This window comes from Maylandia zebra, linkage group LG7, assembly GCF_041146795.1.
Source record: "Maylandia zebra isolate NMK-2024a linkage group LG7, Mzebra_GT3a, whole genome shotgun sequence".
Taxonomy (NCBI): Eukaryota; Metazoa; Chordata; class Actinopteri; order Cichliformes; family Cichlidae; genus Maylandia; species Maylandia zebra.
Genome location: NC_135173.1, coordinates 22,374,888 through 22,394,130, shown reverse-complemented (window position 1 = coordinate 22,394,130; position 19,243 = coordinate 22,374,888). Strand labels below are relative to the sequence as shown.

The 19,243-nt window shown below is 40.5% G+C and overlaps 1 protein-coding gene across 1 annotated transcript in view; it reads right to left on the bottom strand.

The window, feature by feature from the left end:
• Positions 1-19,243, bottom strand: part of cspg4 (chondroitin sulfate proteoglycan 4) — a 75,658-nt gene that overhangs the window by 20,600 nt on the left and 35,815 nt on the right. The window contains exons 2-5 of the mRNA XM_004570281.4: positions 9,887-10,050; positions 4,089-7,622; positions 2,543-2,731; positions 2,068-2,343 (exon numbers count right to left, since the gene is read on the bottom strand). Of these exons, the coding sequence (XP_004570338.1) occupies positions 2,068-2,343; positions 2,543-2,731; positions 4,089-7,622; positions 9,887-10,050 (4,163 nt within the window). The remainder of the gene's footprint in view (positions 1-2,067; positions 2,344-2,542; positions 2,732-4,088; positions 7,623-9,886; positions 10,051-19,243) is intronic.

Sequence of the window (19,243 nt, the reverse complement as noted above, 5' to 3'; positions counted from 1 at the left end):
CTTTAATAGGTTACTGCAGACCTAATGGAGACCTGATGGAAAGCTGAAACTGATTAAAACAAAGACATATTGGAACAAAGTGTTTCATGTTACTGGATGTTCATATGACAGATTCTGTGCTTATGTCCCATCTGGACCACATGGCACATAAAGTAAATTGAAATTATTGTGGCAGGCGTTCCTGTGAATCTGTATGAGTCACAATTTTTTCTCAAAGTAGACTCTTCTGTGTAACCGTAGGCTTACATAACCTCAGTGCCCAAACTGATGTCTTCATTGCAGCACTACTACTAATAAGTCCAGTGTGCATTCCCAAGTGACATCTGGGGACTTTCCTACTTGAGCTTCAAATAATATTGAACTTAGCAGAAAAAAAACACAGCTTTCCCATGTGGCACCTTTGGGATGGGAAAAATTAAGCCAGTGTACAAAGTCCCCAAAAAAATGCAATTTGTCTAATGGCCACTTGAGGCTGGCTCCAAAAGCTAGTCAGTCCTTGTCGACTGTAAATTTCCTAATTTATGTAGGAATGTTTAAAGCGTAGTACAAAAGCAGATTTGGTCATTAGTGTGTAATAAAAGCACGCCTGCTTAGAGTGAAAGGTGACTGTCGCTGCAAGCTGTCTACTGATCATCACCTCGTCTAATTCAAGTCATTCAGCTGGACTTCTTGACTTTATGTTTTGGATTATTTTACAATTATCTAACGAATAACATGACCTGCTGTGTGGCTAATTGTGCTAACAGATGGCCGAAGAAAACGGCACTAGTTTTTTTCCCCTCTAAGCTGTTTTCATTTATTATTTTATTTATATATTATAATGTTTATATATATATTTAAAATATTTATTTTATATTTATTTTATAATAATTGCGGGTTGACTCAAAAAATATTCAAAATTAGGCTTGAACCTGAATTCCTATTTGGGATAACTAACTGGACTGGATTCTCTGAGTATAACATTTGAAGAAAAATTAAAGAAAAAGTACAAATATGTCAAAAAAAGTATCACGATTTTTTTTTCTCCCAGCGTTCATTGCAGCAGACTCATTGGAGCTGCACATTAGACTCTTAAAGACACAACATGAGTGAGTCTAGTAAAGTGTGGGAGAGCTTGTGTGCACTCACATATTATTATAGGAATTTAGCAAGCCAGTTTATTTTGGCTGCAGGCGCTCCAAAGGCATCGTCAGTTTTTCCACAATGCTTCAGCAAAGTAGAGCAGAGCAGTGGGTTAGATGTAGGAGCTATAAGATATATGTCTAACTAGCTCCACTCAACTATGCGGTCCATTCAGAATGCATGAGGTTTTTCCACCGGTAACTACTCATGCATTTTTCATATTTTCCTAAAGCTGGGGTGTCTGAACCACATGGAGTGAGACGAGCTAGCTGTGCTGCAGAAGCTCCCAGATTTTCTCTCCTCTCTCCATCTGGTGTAGCTACACAAATCCAAACAGCACCGAGTAGTAGCTGAGAAAAGTTCCAAAGTGACGCATTGTTGTGGTAATCCTCTTGAACAACTGCCCTTCCCTACTAGTGTGAGAAAGATGTTACACTGCCCATTGATGGCTTTTTTTTTCTTGTGAGAATATTTTTGGACCCAGTGTGACAAAAATATATGAATCTTTGTCCAAATGAAATTCAGGTTCCTTGTATGGACACAAGACACAAAGAAATCTGTTTAATCCTTACAATGTTATACTGAAAATCAAATGTTTTGGGCCACTTGGCACCACATGTGTTGCACATAAGCTAACCATTTGGTACAAGCAGCCATTTGGTAAATAAAAAGTTTGCACTGCTTCTTCCTGCCAATTTGCAGGGCAACAACAAATGTCAGATTTTTAATAGAACTTCAAAACCCACTTTCCGAGTGGCTACAATAATGATTCTTCTTCCTACACGTGCTCGTTCCTCATGATGCTGGCAGGTTAGACATTTCTGGCAGGTAGTAACAGTTAATGGAAGTGTATCATTGGTGTACGCATGTACTGCAAATAATGAACATCAAAAATGACATGCATAGAGCAGAAGAGCTCATTAACGATGTGCTTTGTCTGCTTACCTCTTCTAATGAAAAGTAAGAAAGCTCCTGTCCACTCAAGGAGCGGATATCCCCGTGTTTTGGTGGTTCATCCACAGAAATGTCAATGGTTGATGAGTTGTAGAAGGGGTCCAAGATGTTAATAATGTCTGCATTAATTACTCTGCTGAGGCCCTCCTTCACAGTAAAGTTGAGGGCTTGGACAGGGATTATCCGGGGCACGATGTTCACAAACATGCGCAGGTTCTCCACTGTGTTAAAACCATTACTGACATCCAGTGTGAAGACATCATGCCGCTGAAAGAGATAAATGTAGGAAATAATTTATTGATGTTCAGAGAAAAACCTTGTACCTTAAAACTGTCAGAAGCTGTGGTCGCCTTTCGTCTAGTTTTAGTTTCATTGTGAATATGAAAGGGAACGGGATTAAGAAGAAGTAATTGACTAGTTACAACTGAATATGTTTAGTGAAAGAAAGGAAAAAACAAAGCAAAACCTGGGTGGGTGCAGACACGTAGAGAATGTGTCCTTCATCAATATCTTCCTGAGTGAAAGAGTGGATGTAGTCGAGGACAGGTGAGGCCTCAGCGTCTGGACTGGTTGTCAGCTTGACCACATGACCGTGCTGAGGCGGTTCTTTGATTGTGAAGATCATTTCACTGGGCAAAATGTCAGCTTGCTCCACCTAACAAGTCAAAGGTATATCCTGTTAATTTAATATTCAAGATTTATATGTATCCTAAGTGTTTGGTAGCTTGACAATAATGCAGACTGTACATAGCGAGCATTGGAAGAACCCTGTACATTTGTAGCATTGCATGTGTAAGAAAAAATGTTGAAATCTTTTGCTGTTTCTAACTCTTTTGAAGTATGGTTTAGATATACTTTGTTCTGGGCAAAATGTAAAAAATATTGCACAACCTCAAGAGTTAGCAAAACCAAGAAATTAGCTACTTGTCTAAAATTCTGGAAAATCTAGATTGGAAGTGGCAGCACTGAAAAACTGCAGCTATTTTGTTGTTCCCCTGTTTGAACATCCACAATTGCGTACACAAATATACAGTACAGTTGTTCTCTGTAGCATTAAAACAGTTTAGTTGTATTTTTAGTTCACAATATATAATTAATAGCCCTGCTATAGTGTCTAATATAGACTTAAGACACATTGTTAGACAGCATTGTGAACAGAAACTTCAATAGACATTTGTGGCATTTGACAACAGTTAGAGCCGTGCTGCAGATTTACGCGCAGGCAGATTTATGGTCATCTCGCTTTGAGAAGTTTTAATCTCGAGCCTGCGCGGAGCCTTGGAGTCTGTAGGAGCCATGCTCACTTACGGCAATATTTCAAAAGATCATACCGCTTTTCATTTCATTGTGCAGACACACACATTGGAAAAACTCCCAGAAATAAAGTCAATATTTTACCTCTTGTAAAGGCCATTCTGTCAAGGCTTTGTTCCATACATATTTCAGTACTGTGTATACTGTGCAGTCAGCACTGTATATTTAATATGCATCTCATACTGTAAAACCAGTGTATGTTCAGATTTATTATTTAGACCTTAGTCAAGGTCTTACATATAGCTTGCAATGAATGGATCAGCATTTTAAACTGCATTAATTGCTTCCATGATGAACTGCATGCAGGCTCATCTTATAAATTACAGTGGGATTCAGGAAGCTCCTCGGGGGATACTTAGTGCTCTGTTTTCTGCACTTAATAGAGTGCAATTTAGTACATAAACCAAATTAAAAGCAGCGACTGTAAAGTCATATTTAGCCCTGCTTTCATGTGGTTATAATATAGATTAAAAGCAGGGTCTGCTTGGTGACTCATGGGAAAGATCGTTTTCACAAAGAGAAAATATGTTTCTAAAGACGATATTTCTGTCATATGAAGATCATATCTACTACATAGTCTTTCTTATTTAATAAAAGCAAATACGTGCTGCACAACTTGAATGTCAGCAAAGCAAACTGTTGACTGTAGCTCTCTTAATACAAAAAAGTATTGTAATTACAGAATCAGTAAACAGTACCTTGAGATGATCATTGCTGATTACGGTGTGCTCTCCTTCGTAAGAAATGATGACCGCATTGACGACCACCTCAGGCTCAGACAAGTAACCTTGCTTAAATATTTTAATCCTGAACGTGCCCTCTTCGGAAAGTCCATTTGCCTGCACAGTGAAGCTGAAGGAGTCCTTGGACCTCAGACTCTCATAATTGTGCTCATATGAGACTACACCCTTTTTCAGGTCTTCCTCTGTGAAAACTGATGCCTCAATCCCACTCACAATAATTCTGCCATCCTTGGGTGGGGATGTAATCTGAAACGTAATCTCACTGTCATGTCTGATGTCCATGTTGGATTCTGCACTCAGCAGGGCGGTAGTAAGGGTTTTGGTGCTTCCGTGATCGATGACGATGATTGTGTTGTTCACCACTCGCAGGTAGGGTTCACCTGCCTGGATCTCAAGCACCGCAGTGGTCTTGTGGAAGCCATCTGACACCTGGAGTGAAAAGCGCTCCCGATCTGCTCCGTGGTGAATGAATAAGACTTTCTTATCTTTCAGGTCGGCTTGTGTAAAGCGGAAAAGGGGTTGTGATGGCTGTGATGTTGAGACAATATTGCCCGAAAGGATTCCCTCACGAGCGTAGACGATTTGACTGTCATTGAAACCCGAGTCATTGTCCTTGAACTGAATGACATCTGTTGTTAGCAGGCGCTGACTGTTACGGACCACATTGAAGACTTTATCCACTGTCCTCACAGGAGTATGCTCATTTTTGGGATGGATTGATATTCTGAAAACATCGCTCACAGTTCTCTCTGCATTTTCTTCATTTGCCAAAAAATGGAACTCATCACTGCTTGTCTTGGAGCCATCGTGCTTGTAAACGAGCCTTCCAAACTCAATATCTTCATTACTAAAAACTCTTATCGCCCCCTCAAATCTAGCAACTCCAGGTGGGGAATCCCTTATTAGCCGCCCATGCTTTGGCTCTTGAGTCACCCGATACAGGAAATTAACAGAACTTGAAGACTCCAGCCAAAGGTAGTTTTTGTTAAGACCATGCTCACTGCCCTCCAACACAACCAACTTCTTATTAGTCAAAACAGGGGCATCAGCACTGGCAATGATATTGATCGGAAAGGTGTACAGAGGAGAGTGCTGATCCTCAGCAAAGACTTTGAACTGGAACTGATCTGTAGTATCCACAGCTCTTCGCACTCGGGCCCTGTAGCTAACGGCATTGTCTAAAATGTCTTTTTGGGTGAACATGTCACCCTCACCCAGCTCTCTGTCTGACAACACGAGGCTTCCCAGTGTTGGGGGTGTAATGAGGATGTATTTAATTGTCCTGGGGTCTGGGGTTTTGTCAATGAATTCAGCTTGAAGGTCTGTGATTGTTTGCTCTTCACCAGCCTCCATTTCCAGTGGTACCAGCTGAGAAACCTTCACTTGAGCAGGGGCAATCATGACTGCAAAAGTATTGTTCCAGAGGGAGAACCGCCCCAGATGAGCGCTGAATTGAATCTGCTCCAACACAGTATTTTCCTGGTCACTTGAGTCTGTGCTGACATACCTAAGGCGCTTCTGATCTAAATCAGACTGATGAAAAGTTGTGACTTGTTTGTACACTCCGTCATTTGTCAGAATCTGCAGTTCTCCAAACACTAGAGGTTGTGTGATGTTATACACAATATCGCCAATACGAGGATGAGCGAGAGCAGCCAACTTGTGATTGTCTATGGATGCATTGCTTCCTTGTGACAAAAGAAGGCCAGAGTTAGTGACCATAGTTAAATCCGGTTGTATCACGGACAACTTAAAAGTAGTGAAAAGGCTTGATCCTTCAAAAGGCACGTCTAGGGTCATCATACCAGTACTACCACCTCTGTGTACAAAATAAATATTTCCATCTTCCAGGTCCTTACAAGCGAACTCTGAGATGCTTACTCCTGGTTTCTCTCTGTCTTCTAAGTAACCAAAATCCTTGGGAGGCTCTGAAGTAACAGTTATAATTAAGTCATCACAATTCAAGTCGAAATCCAACAACCTCATGATGCTGGTATTCAAATGAGTGCGGCCATTTTCAGCGATGGAGATTTCATTTATATCAAGTTGTGGTGTATCCTTAACTGGAAGAATTTCAATTGGGAGGACATAATTGTGAGGAGTTTTTAAACATTCTGGAAGGTAGAAATCACTTTGAGCAACCACCTGTAAATAGATTTGATCTGCAAGCCTTTCATTTCCATCATGCATATACTTGATTCTCTTATTGACAATATCAAGAAGAGTGAACTTTTGAATGTGTTGTCTGTTAATGTTTATATCGACTAAGCCATATGAGGGAAGACTCTCGAGAGTAAAGGTAATCTGCGACTGTTGCATGTTTGCAGCACTGAGGTCAAATGTAGGGTTTAAGTTGTTGATATCAAGAAAAACCTCTCCACCTTCTGGCACTTGTAATGGGGTGACATCTAGAAGCTTGGTCACATTTCTAAATAACTCTGTCGTGTTTTCTGTTGGGTAGCAGTGCTGTTGTTGATTAAAGTCAATGTAAACATGTGGGGTACTGATTGTAGGGGAAGTTGAGGTTAATTCCCCGTCATAATTTGAGTAGTCATAGTCCTCTCCTTCACATTTAACATGAATATCTTTGGTCACCAGAGCATCCTGCAGGTTTCTGTCTTTCTGATTCACTTTAATTTCTCCCAAGCATCCAATGAAGGATTCGTCTGTCAAATCTTCCTGATAGATGCGACCTAATGAACCATTGCCATGGAAGAATTCCTTCCTTTTTGCCTGGATGCCCCCTAAATACAGGCTTCCGACCAAATCCAGTTTTTGTGATGGGTCAAGGGAAAGGGAGGAAGACTGGCTGTCTACATTAAGAACAAAAGAATCCTGACTGATCTCGATCTTAACTCTGTGCCACTGATCGTCATCCAGCCGCACTTGCATATTCTTCAGGGCCTCCATACCACTACCGAGGTCCAGTAAACCTTTGAGATAGCCTTTCACAACACCAACAGCAATGAAGTCCGAATCTTGGCCAGGATGGAAAACAAGTAAGGCATCTTCAATGGTGGTTTTCATTAGAAATTCCAAGGCCCTTCGAGAACCACTACCTCCACTCCAGGTAGAGAAGGATATAAAAGAATCAGGGGTGCTGAAACTGGTGGTCTCGCCATCTCCAGCCTCAAACTCATTGCTGCAGGCTTCCTTTGTGTCTTGGCATCGTTTAAATGTTGAAGTGAGAATATCAAATTGATGGGATTGAAATTTGACTTCAGTCATACAGCCACGAAAAGGAGTAATGGCATTGCTAAGGTACGAAGTATGCAGGTCTTCAGTTCCTCCAAGCCAAATGCCCTGGTCAATATTGAGCTGCCCCCCGTCATTGCTCACAGGAACATATGTTGAAAAGACATCATTAATTGTCATGGTAAGCCTGCCTTCTTTCAGTGTCAGTGAGACTTTCTGGTCCAGAAGATTGTTCAGGTATGCTCCTTCAGATGAGGACAGCGTGACCTCACCAGCCCCCATGTTCATCCGAGCCTACGTGGAAACAAACATCATTTATTTCATTTGAAAAATTACATTGCATTGCATCTTTTGTATATTGTGGAACACTGGGTATTTCTTTGTGTTCATTTAATTGGAGCTGCTATTATATGAATTTATCTCTGCACTCTTATCTGGACATGATACTTAACATTAATGACTTACTTCACTATGGTTTAACTAAAAAAGATTATAAAAAACAACCCTACTGTGCAAAGGTTTTCAGTCACCCCTCGTTTTTGGTCTTGAGCAATCATTTTGTAGACTTTCTTTTTTGGCTGCTTTTTTTGGGTCATTTTCAGTCTAGTCCTTGTACCTGACCACTTTCAAAATAATGCTTTTTTATTATTTGTTTCTTGAGCTACTTAACACTAACCTATAACTCATTAAAGCATTAAAAAAAGCATCTAACTTAAGGAATGAGCCAGTACTGTGGCTACACAAAATACAAAAAATCCAGCAATGATCCTACACAGGACTTCAGAAATGCATCTAGTCCATCTACTGTTTGCTGAGGCATCATCAGAAATGGTCTTACTGGAATGTTGGGTGTCCTTAAGGAAAGGAAATGAGGAGAAAAGGTTGAGCTATGCCAAATCACACAAGAAATGGTTTGAAAATCAGTGGGAACAGTTCTTATGGAGGGATGAATCCAAATTTGTATATTTTGGTTTAAATCATCAGCATGGAGAGAGTCATGGCTTGGGGGCTGCATTTCAGTCAGCGGTGTTCTTGTCAAAATTGATGAAATTAAGGAAGAAGAAAAGTACAGTCAGATTTGGCAGTTTACACCATGCAGTGACATCTTAAAGCTGTCTGTTTGGCAATGGCTTCGTTTTTCACCATGACTATGATACTGCCAATTCACTAAAAGAATACCAGAACGGAAAAACACACAATGTGACACCGTCAGTCATGTATTGGCCTCCCCAAAGCCCAGACCTCAACGTTCTTTAAGCAGTGTGGGATCATCTTGTCAGAGTGAAAAGCAGTTTTTTTCCTTATATATTGTATTTTCATGTACGTTTGTATTTTCTGGGTTCAATAAGACACTCCACCAATTTCCCATTTTCCAAGAAATATAAAGAAATCAGTGGTTGCCTCAAACGTTTTGTCATAAATGAACTGTGGTCATTATCATTGCCAGATCCTGTCAGTTACAATTGATTGCAGGTTAATTATTTGGCTAATGAAAGACAAATTAAATTTTTTTTACAATATAGAACATTCAAGCAGTGTATGACAAAACCAAAGCAAATGACAAAGAAGTCATAATTAATAAGTAATTAACTCATTTAGAAAATGAATTAATTCCCAGAAGTTTCACTAATAAAATCAGAGATCTGAATGTTCTTTAAAAAAAATGTTGAACTACATGATTCTTTAACATCCCTCACAGAAAAGGCAATTTCATTTTTGTGGCGCCTCGACTCTATTTGTTCAATGTATCTGATATCCCTGAAAAACGTCGACTAGTAATATTTCCTTTTATTACAAATAACCTTTGATTTCTCCTCACTGAAAATGAAGCAATATTGCCCCTTCTGGGAAAAGTCTGTATGTCTCGGTCGCACCGTAACTGATGAGAGTTTTACTGCTTTAATTTATTATTTATTTATTATAGACATAAACAGTTTTCATTTAAGTGAGAGAACTAGAGAAGACAAAACCCCCCAAAAGAATATAATCAATCCACCTGTTTTAGAGGGACTCACGATGAAGTAATCGTAGCTTATTGAATTGAAACAGAGTTCACGACTACTTTAAAGGTCACGTAGTTCATAACCCATTCATAACACATTCTGTTTCTTCTAGTAATTTCACTCGTGATCTCTTTGGGATTTTAATGTGTGACAAATTAAGCAAATTACCCTGATTAAATGACTATTTTGAGGTCATTTCTCCATGTAAATCACTTATTATTTCACTATAACAAAACACTCTGAAACAGGACTCTCTGTACTATGCATAGGTGACTTTGACAATAACATATTTCGCACTGTAGCTGAAGTTGAAGTGTGGAACTACACTTCTCTACAAATACAATAAGTTATGCTGATTTCAAGGTGTTTTTGTTCTTTCTGAGTCCTTAGACTTGATTTTCCCGTAGAGCTGCAAATAGAAATGCAGTTGTCTGTTTTAGCCTCTTCTTTTGAACAACTGCTCTGTTTTTGAATTGGTTATCCAATGGGTGCCAACACTGCTTTGTTTAAAAAGAGTTTTAAGGGCTCAGATTATTGCCATTTCTAAATCCGCACCTGTATTTTCCCATTTTGGAGCTCAAGGAACAGGTAGTCCTCGTTCCCAGCAGCCAGGAGTAGCAGCCCACTTCGTCGACTTGTCTTGAACTTTAGTGACAACTGGAAGGTGGAGACATCTTGGAAGGCGTTTAAATGACAGAAGCTGTCCCCAAAGTAGGATTCTGTGAAGAGTGAATGTAGGTTATCTGAAAGTATAATATATGGATCATGTTATCCTATACATCAAAGACATTTCTGTTTTTATACCCCGGATACATACACGGACACTTATTTTCTTTCACTTTGCACCATATGTCTTGTTTGTCATTTCTCTAGGAAAAGGCACCAAAACTTTTGTAGCTAAACATAAAATAGCCTCATTTGCATGATCATTTGCATTGTCTGCACTGTGGAAGCATAACATGGCCTACTACAGTGGCCCACACAAAAAGACACCTGCACAGGATGACACATTATCAACTCATCCTACAGCTGTTGACTGGCAACTCCCTGAATTCTGATGTGGAAGTTTGGCGAAACCAATTAGAGGAGCATTTTTTAATACAGTCTCATTTTACAGTGCAACGTTCTCAGGCACTGATTTCTATATTATCAGGTGTCCTCCAGCTGCTCCTGGCTGAAGAGGAGCTCCTGTGGCCTCAAAGGGATTCTCTCACTGAGACATCAGTCATTACCCCTGCGGAGATTTTTCCGGGCACATAGAGTCATGGGGAGCAGGATTTCCCAGGCTTGAGCTGTCTCATTTTCAATGATATGCTAATTCAGCCACCTGCCCCGGACTGTGCTCTCTCGAGCCCTTGACAAAATGTAAACCGGGGAGGAAGTCAATTATTTTCCAGTGCACATGCTCTGAAATTAAACTGGACCACCTCCAACAACCCGTTTCCTCAGCCATGGGTTTTCCATGGCTTTAGCCAAGAGATATAGAATTAGTCGCCCACTTGCCATCACGAGGGTGATAGTCCAAGACACAGAAGCTCACAGTGAAGAAAGCAATGTTCTGATCGGCCAGTGCTAATGCTTTGGAATATTTGGAATAGTCCAGCAGCGAGATAGAGACAGTGTTGTGTCAAAGTTCATAAATTCCTGGGAGATCATGAGGGACAAAATGTTCCCTCAAAATCAGCAGCAGCATCAACTAACCTAGCAGGCTTCATGCGATATGGCATTAAGGAGAGGAGAAGAAAATATGACAGGCTCGAGAATTCACATTCATAACTATAAATGGAAAAAAGTACTTTCTCAGGGCTGAAACAAATGAGTGTGTGTGTGTCTGTAAAGGACAGCCTATGTCTGGGTTGCGTCTACATTAATGTCATGCTGCCAACTTCAAAACACTGAAGGCTAACTTTGTCCTTTTGTCTCTCATCCTGTAAGTGAGCCTTTCCATTGCGGATCTGCAACAAACATTGAAAATGTAAACAAAGACAATCATTTTGATGTCAGCAAGAACGAAAGCAAAGCTTTTATCGTCACGCCCACGGTTCTGCGTTTTAACTAAGAGGCATTTAGTTTTGGGTCCAGGGCTGCTCTGTCATGAACAAAGTCAGTGATGAATGGTCTAAGCACAAGGCCAAGCACACAGAGAGACTTTTTGCAGTCACAGAAACGCCACGGATATCACACGTGGATTTGACATTATCACATGTTAAACTTTGTAATACATACTGTGTGAATAACAACAAAGAAAAGTGAAAGAAATCACAATGACAATGAAACCAGCCCTGACAACTCAACAAGGAAATGTTACAGAACATGGAAATGTCATTTGTACAAGAGAGTTGGACGAAATTGTTGTAGTTACACATCATTCATTTGCAAAATGTCACTTTTTGGAGTCTATTGTCGTTAGCTGTTACTGACTGCGCCAGAGGCTATTATAGTACAGTTCAGAGAGTTTTTGGTAAAGCTAAGGTATTCTAAATGAAATACTAGTGCTAATTGCATAGGACCCTCTAGGCTGAAACTGAAAAATGGGGGAACAGAATCTTTTCTTACAGGCAATTGCATTAACAAAGAAAATCGCAATGAGCTCCATGGTTCTTAAACCCGAGCTTTTGTTGGATTGTTCACTGAGCATGGGGATAAAAAGCTGAAGGAGAGAGCGATGCCAAGACAATTCTGCCTGGGGATTTTCTGGTTCAAATTCAGCTTGCTGCTGTTGCCTTCAGGAAAAAGGAGCACATTTTCTAATGATACACACAAAAGCTTTACTCTCTGCAGTGTACCTGGACCTGGAATTCATTAGTTCTCCATCTAAGCTGTGTAAAGCTCTGTGTAGAATAGGCTTCACGTAGGAAAAGCACATTTTCAACATGCTATCTGTATAAATGTCTCGCTCTTTGGCACTTCTTTTGTCTCTGCACCCTTGGTGAAACCTGTTCAGTGTTAACAGTTCCTAATATGTTTGCAAAGAGATACCTCCAGGATGACAGAAAATGAATTGTACATCACACAAACCTCCTCTCTTCTCTTTTCCTGCAGTGTAAGACTAAGCCACAGTCTCCATCTTCCAGGCACTCAGTGCTGGATGTAGATGGGAACTAGCTGAGGGGATTTTGCTGACAAGGCATCATCATACAGAAAGGAACATCATTGCTCCCAAAGGATGTAAGCTGAAGCTGTGGCTCTTCTGCCACACTTGGTGTCAGTCTGTGTGTTGAAGTTTAACCACCCAAGAGCACAGTCTCTGATAAGCTTCAACTACCACACCTCCCCCTTAACACCACTTTAACACAAACCATTCTGTGTCAAGCAGAATCCTGGTCTCAGGCCAATGCAGATGGCTATAATTTGATGACTGACTGCTCTTGTATTTATAATGCTCGGAGGAAACTGAGTCTTCCTCCCTTTTAAGAATCGCTGGATGAATTACCCTTTTGTCTTCCTCTCCCTTTCCTCCTCCTCTTCTCTATCCTCTTTTGGTCCCAGGCTAGTGACACATGTCCGGAAAAGCTATAGGGAAGAGAGACACGCTGACCACAAGTGCCGGAGACAGTGAGAAGACTTTGTGTCCTGTGACATGTCCGTACTGATCAGTCAGAATCGCTTTAGTCCTACTTTAAGTGAGTGTGAAGATGTGGCAGATACACATGAACTAAGGATTCAGGGTGCTAAATGACTCATTACAGTCACTCAAGGAAATCTTTAAACTATATGCAGAAAATTGTGAAAACTGATATCCTTGAACTTTGTATTAACTGCATAAACAGAATAATGCTATTTTATTTATTGTACTTATTCTGTTTGTTTGAAATATTTAGCAGAAGAAAGGACCTTGTGTGTGGTTCTCTTCTCAAATTTTGTCATGGTAACACTGCTTGGAATCCAAACAAACCACCTACTTGCGTAACCCATGGTTAAGCTATGGTTAGATTGACTATAAATAGAGGTTATGTTTGCCATTTCTTTCCTTTGCTGGGTTTTGCCTACTGCAACAGGGCATGATGGCTCAAGGATATGAAAAATAGAGTCTGCTAACCACAGACAGAACCTGAGAGCTTATAAGTGCAATATTGTTTTTGCCACATGGCAACTCAATCATTACCACGAAACAATTATAATCCTTTGCAAGGGTCAATAGCACTTAGACCTGTGGTAAACATTTGTTTTCTAATTGTGTCTGCAGACAGCTCAATGTACTGTTAGGGTTTGGAAGAGAACAGGAGAAGTTGCACATTACAACTAATCAGCTGAGTGAACAGCCTTGATAATTTATTGTTATTTATCAAACCAAAATGCCAAGTATCAGCTGTGAGTATTTCAAATATCATAGTGGAAGAGGATGGATGGCGTTTCAACACTGCACTAAAGCTGCAACCTTTCTTTAAATGGATTTCTTTACTATCCTTTACTACAGTTACAGAGCCTGTGTTTCATATGCCCACCATCCACCCCAGCCACCTCCCTCCAATTCTTTGCTTTGACAGATGCTAAATAAAATATGCTGCTGAGCATAATCAAAGCAGCATTAAATAATTAACATAATATTCTTAATATACCATAAGTTTGATATAGGGTGTGCTGTAAGTCATAACTATATGTCAGAACCAACTTGTTGGGAGCATCAAACTCCAGCTGTTGGCCCCACCCAGCCAGGAGGTTCAAATCAAGAATCTTCCTGTTGTAAGACAAGAGTGCTAACCACTGGATGACATTGTCATCCCTCAATAAACATTCAGATTCACTATATTAATACAGATTTCAAAAAAAAAAAAATTTCCAACAGAAGAAAAATGTTCTTAAAATGTCTCCAAAAGTTTATTCTGTTCATCTGGACGTAACGTTTTCAGTGGGAGAAACGTTTCGTCACTCATCCAAGTAACTTCTTCAGTCTCAGCTGAGTGCAGGTTTCCCCAATCTTATAAACAGTACATTTGCATAATGACTGAAACCAGCCCACTGAAGGAACAAAACACTACGTCTAGATGAACAGAATCAACTTTTGGAGATTTACTTACCTGGATGATTGAGGATGCATCAAGACGTTCTTAAAATGTTCTCAGGAAGTGAGCATTTTGGCAAAAACATTTAGAGACTCTGAATACAGCACTCTCCATAAGACAATAGTCCTAGCTCCAGTGCTTTTAAACAGCAGAGAGCTGAGCCACAACTCTACATACTTTGACAGTGCTGCTTTATGAGGATCCCTTCCAGACTTTTCAGAAGTCACCAGGGACACACTTTTACAGGCTTTAAGGAGCCATTTCTCAGACCCAGCTATGCTAGCGTGAAAGCAGGCTGCATAATTCTAGCCCCCTCCCTCCCTTTCAAATCCCTATCCACTTCTGCATCCCTCTGAGACACTCCAATCACAGCCAGATTGAAGAGGTACAATACTTAAAAAAAGGCTTGTGGAGGCCACAGCTGGAAGCCTCCTCCCTGGCAATAACCTACAACTTTTCAGGCTGTCTCTCTATAAAACGCACGCTTACAAAACAGACAAGGGGTAGCGGCAGCAACGAAAAATTATGACCTTTCTCTGTGAAAAGAGAATGGAAGTGCAATGTAATTTTAGCTTAGGTAAATGGACTTGTGACAAAGCGTGGAGTGGAGGATGTGAAAGACTCATGCTGTCTGGATTTGTGCTCTGCTCTGAAAAGCTTGGTCTCCATGCAGAATGAAAGGAAAAGCACTCCCTTTGGAATGACATAAAAGTGGTAGTGTCTTTAATTAGTGTAACTGAAGACTTTCCAATATTCCAATAAACAAACAAACAAACAAACAAACAAACAAACAAACAAACAAACAAACAAACAAACAAACAAACAAACAAACAAACAAACAAATAAATAAATAAAAACACATAAAACTGACAGAGATATTTCTATCTGTCTTTTTATACCCATTTGTTTAGTTTAAGAAGGAAAAAAAGCAGGATAACTCAGGGCTTATAGGGGAGTACCCTACCACTGCGTAACATCCAATCCCATGACTGGAAAGCCAAAGAACAGTCTTGTTGTATACTCCAGAAAGTTGCCACGAACGCCTTTTTACAGCATGTACACTCTCTTGCACAGCTTTCAGGGAAAATATCCCCTCAAAAGTTGGGCTTCATTACCCTGAAATGCTAACTGAACTCTTTCAGGCCACAGCAGACAAATATATATTATGGTAGTTTAAAAGCACACAATGGGACATTCTCAAATTTTCAAGCTATGCTTTTCCTGAATTTCAATTTTCTAACCACTAAGGTGTTTGATTAATTTGCAGGCTCTTGGCTCCTAAAACTCTGCTAAAAGACTTGTGATCCTAATGACTTCAGTTGATGATCTCACTCACCAAACAGCATTGTAAGACAAACATAGCCATGAACGGATGCATTGTAGTGATTTGGGGCTCTGCTGTAGTTTATGACTGACTAATACAAAGCGTGCCACTGTCAGCCCAGCTGAGCTACGGAAACCATGGTCAAGGTCCCGCACAGTGAGTCCTGTTAAAATAATCTCTCCGTGACATCAGAGGAGTGGACCGCCCCATAGGATTTCAACCTGCAATCCCCCTAACAATAAATGGACCTCACTACGCCTGAGCACACACACTTTCTTTTGTCATGTTTTGAAAGAGATATTCTAATGTGTGATTATTTATACATGTAGCTATGCCTTTCTCTGTTTTCCCTCAGCTCCTGAAATTGTTTATGGAGCTGAAGGACATTTAATGAAGTCTCACATGTGAGAAGTGACTGCAACAGTGTGTCAAGGGAGCAGACAGGAAGGAAAAAATTGCACACAAACTATCAAATCTAAGACTTTTTTTTACAGTGATATCTTTCGCATCGTTCGGTAAAGAAAGTGTACTGTCCTTCTGTGCTTTCACATCTGAAATCTAATTAGAGGCCAACTGAGGATTTTCATTGACCTACAGTGCTTGATTGAAAAGAAGCTTAAAGGTGAAAAAAACAAACTGAGAGCGCAGCATGTAATGGATGGGTAGCTAGAATGGTTGGGCCTTTTTTCCCCCACAGCATTGATGGACCAAAGAGTAATAGCAGCAGGAAATTAGCACACAGTTAAGTACAGCCTCTTAAGTTTCTAACATTTACAATGTCAACACAAAATGGGAGCGCAAAGACGTTCTGTGTCCTGTTGTTGTGTCGTGATTAGCACGGATAATTAAACTAAATTATTTTAATGTCGGTTATTTTAAGCCCCTGTTTCAAAGTGTGATACCACATCATACCCAGGTTAAAGTCTGGATTTAATTAATAGACATCATAAACCCCTAATTTTCCCATGACAGAATCCCCCCCCCATCATTATGATTTATCTGATACAGCCTATATCAGTATGCTGATATGAGTCCACATTGAAGTCCATCTCTGGAAGAAACTTTTTCAGTTTTCAGTTACATTTTCCTCAGGTTTAGTCAACAAATAGCTTAGCAGGTTTTGAAAAAAGATCACGGTTAATATTAAATGGAACCTTTTAGCAACTTTTCATCCACCTCTTGGGGAACTTCTCTTGGCAGAAGCCCTGAAGTGGGGCTTATGCTCGGTTTTGGACATACACAACTGCAGGCTCCATGGACCAGTAGCCATTCCTGTTATATTTCTTTTAAGTCCACTGGAAGACCAGCTGAAGGGTGCATGGGTAGTTGGCACATGGTAGTGCAGTCTCTGTGCAGATGAATCCAAAATTACCCAGTATGTGGCTGTCTGCTTGGAGCCTCCTGCTCATCATCTGGTGATGAAATTTGCATCACTGCACACTTGTTTTTTTACTTTTTATTTTTAATCTCTCTTGGGTTATCCTCAGAAACCAAAAAATCTACTGGAAGTACATGCATCAGCTTATTTCCTGAATGTACTGTGTTTACTTTAATGAGGCACAAGAGGTGTTTAGAAAGTATTTTTTTTTAAATATTTTTTATATACCGCTTTCTTTATTCTTTATCACACTTGCTATATATGTGTTTAAAAACAGTTAAATCGAAGTTTTAAATCTTAAACACACCTATTTGTTTTTTTTTTGAGAGAAAGCTAATCTGCCTCTAAGTATGGTGGAGCTGGAGCCAGAGGTTAGTTAGCATAGCTTAGCATAAAAGCATGAAGCTGGAAAAAGTCATTAGTTTTGATAACAGTAAATGCCAACATATCTCTACCTCAGTGCTCCACAAACAAATTTTAGTTTGCATATAAATGCTACAAGTTGAAGGGCATATGGCTAATATACAGTGGGGCAAAAAAGTATTTAGTCAGCCACCGATTGTGCAAGTTCCCCCACTTAAAATGATGACAGAGGTCAGTAATTTGCACCAGAGGTACACTTCAACTGTGAGAGACAGAATGTGAAAAAAAAATCCATGAATTCACATGGTAGGATTTGTAAAGAATTTATTCGTAAATCAGGGTGGAAAATAAGTATTTGGTCAATAACAAAAATACAACTCAATACTTTGTAACATAACCTTTGTTGGCAATAACAGAGGTCAAACGTTTACTATAGGTCTTTACCAGGTTTGCACACACAGTAGCTGGTATTTTGGCCCATTCCTCCATGCAGATCTTCTCGAGAGCAGTGATGTTTTGGGGCTGTCGCCGAGCAACACGGACTTTCAACTCCCGCCACAGATTTTCTATGGGGTTGAGGTCTGGAGACTGGCTAGGCCACTCCAGGACTTTCAAATGCTTCTTACGGAGCCACTCCTTTGTTGCCCGGGCGGTGTGTTTTGGATCATTGTCATGTTGGAAGACCCGGCCTCGTTTCATCTTCAAAGTTCTCACTGATGGAAGGAGGTTTTGGCTCAAAATCTCACGATACATGGCCCCATTCATTCTGTCCTTAACACGGATCAGTCGTCCTGTCCCCTTGGCAGAAAAACAGCCCCATAGCATGATGTTTCCACCCCCATGCTTCACAGTAGGTATGGTGTTCTTGGGATGCAACTCAGTATTCTTCTTCCTCCAAACACGACGAGTTGAGTTTATACCAAAAAGTTCTACTTTGGTTTCATCTGACCACATGACATTCTCCCAATCCTCTGCTGTATCATCCATGTGCTCTCTGGCAAACTTCAGACGGGCCTGGACATGCACTGGCTTCAGCAGCGGAACACGTCTGGCACTGCGGGATTTGATTCCCTGCCGTTGTAGTGTGTTACTGATGGTGACCTTTGTTACTTTGGTCCCAGCTCTCTGCAGGTCATTCACCAGGTCCCCCCGTGTGGTTCTGGGATCTTTGCTCACCGTTCTCATGATCATTTTGACCCCACGGGATGAGATCTTGCGTGGAGCCCCAGATCGAGGGAGATTATCAGTGGTCTTGTATGTCTTCCATTTTCTGATGATTGCTCCCACAGGTGATTTTTTCACACCAAGCTGCTTGCCTATTGTAGATTCACTCTTCCCAGTCTGGTGCAGGTCTACAATACTTTTCCTGGTGTCCTTCGAAAGCTCTTTGGTCTTGGCCATGGCGGAGTTTGGAGTCTGACTGTTTGAGGCTGTGGACAGGTGTCTTTTATACAGATGATGAGTTCAAACAGGTGCCATTCATACAGGTAACGTGTGGGGGACAGAAAAGCTTCTTACAGAAGACGTTACAGGTCTGTGAGAGCCAGAGATTTTCCTTGTTTGAGGTGACCAAATACTTATTTTCCACCCTGATTTACCAACAAATTCTTTACAAATCCTACCATGTGAATTCATGGATTTTTTTTTCACATTCTGTCTCTCACAGTTGAAGTGTACCTCTGGTGCAAATTACTGACCTCTGTCATCATTTTAAGTGGGGGAACTTGCACAATCGGTGGCTGACTAAATACTTTTTTGCCCCACTGTATGTAGCAGTATAGCAGGCTAAGCTAAACAGCGCCTGCTCTCAGTTCATTTAGCTTACACAGAATTCAAATAGGCTC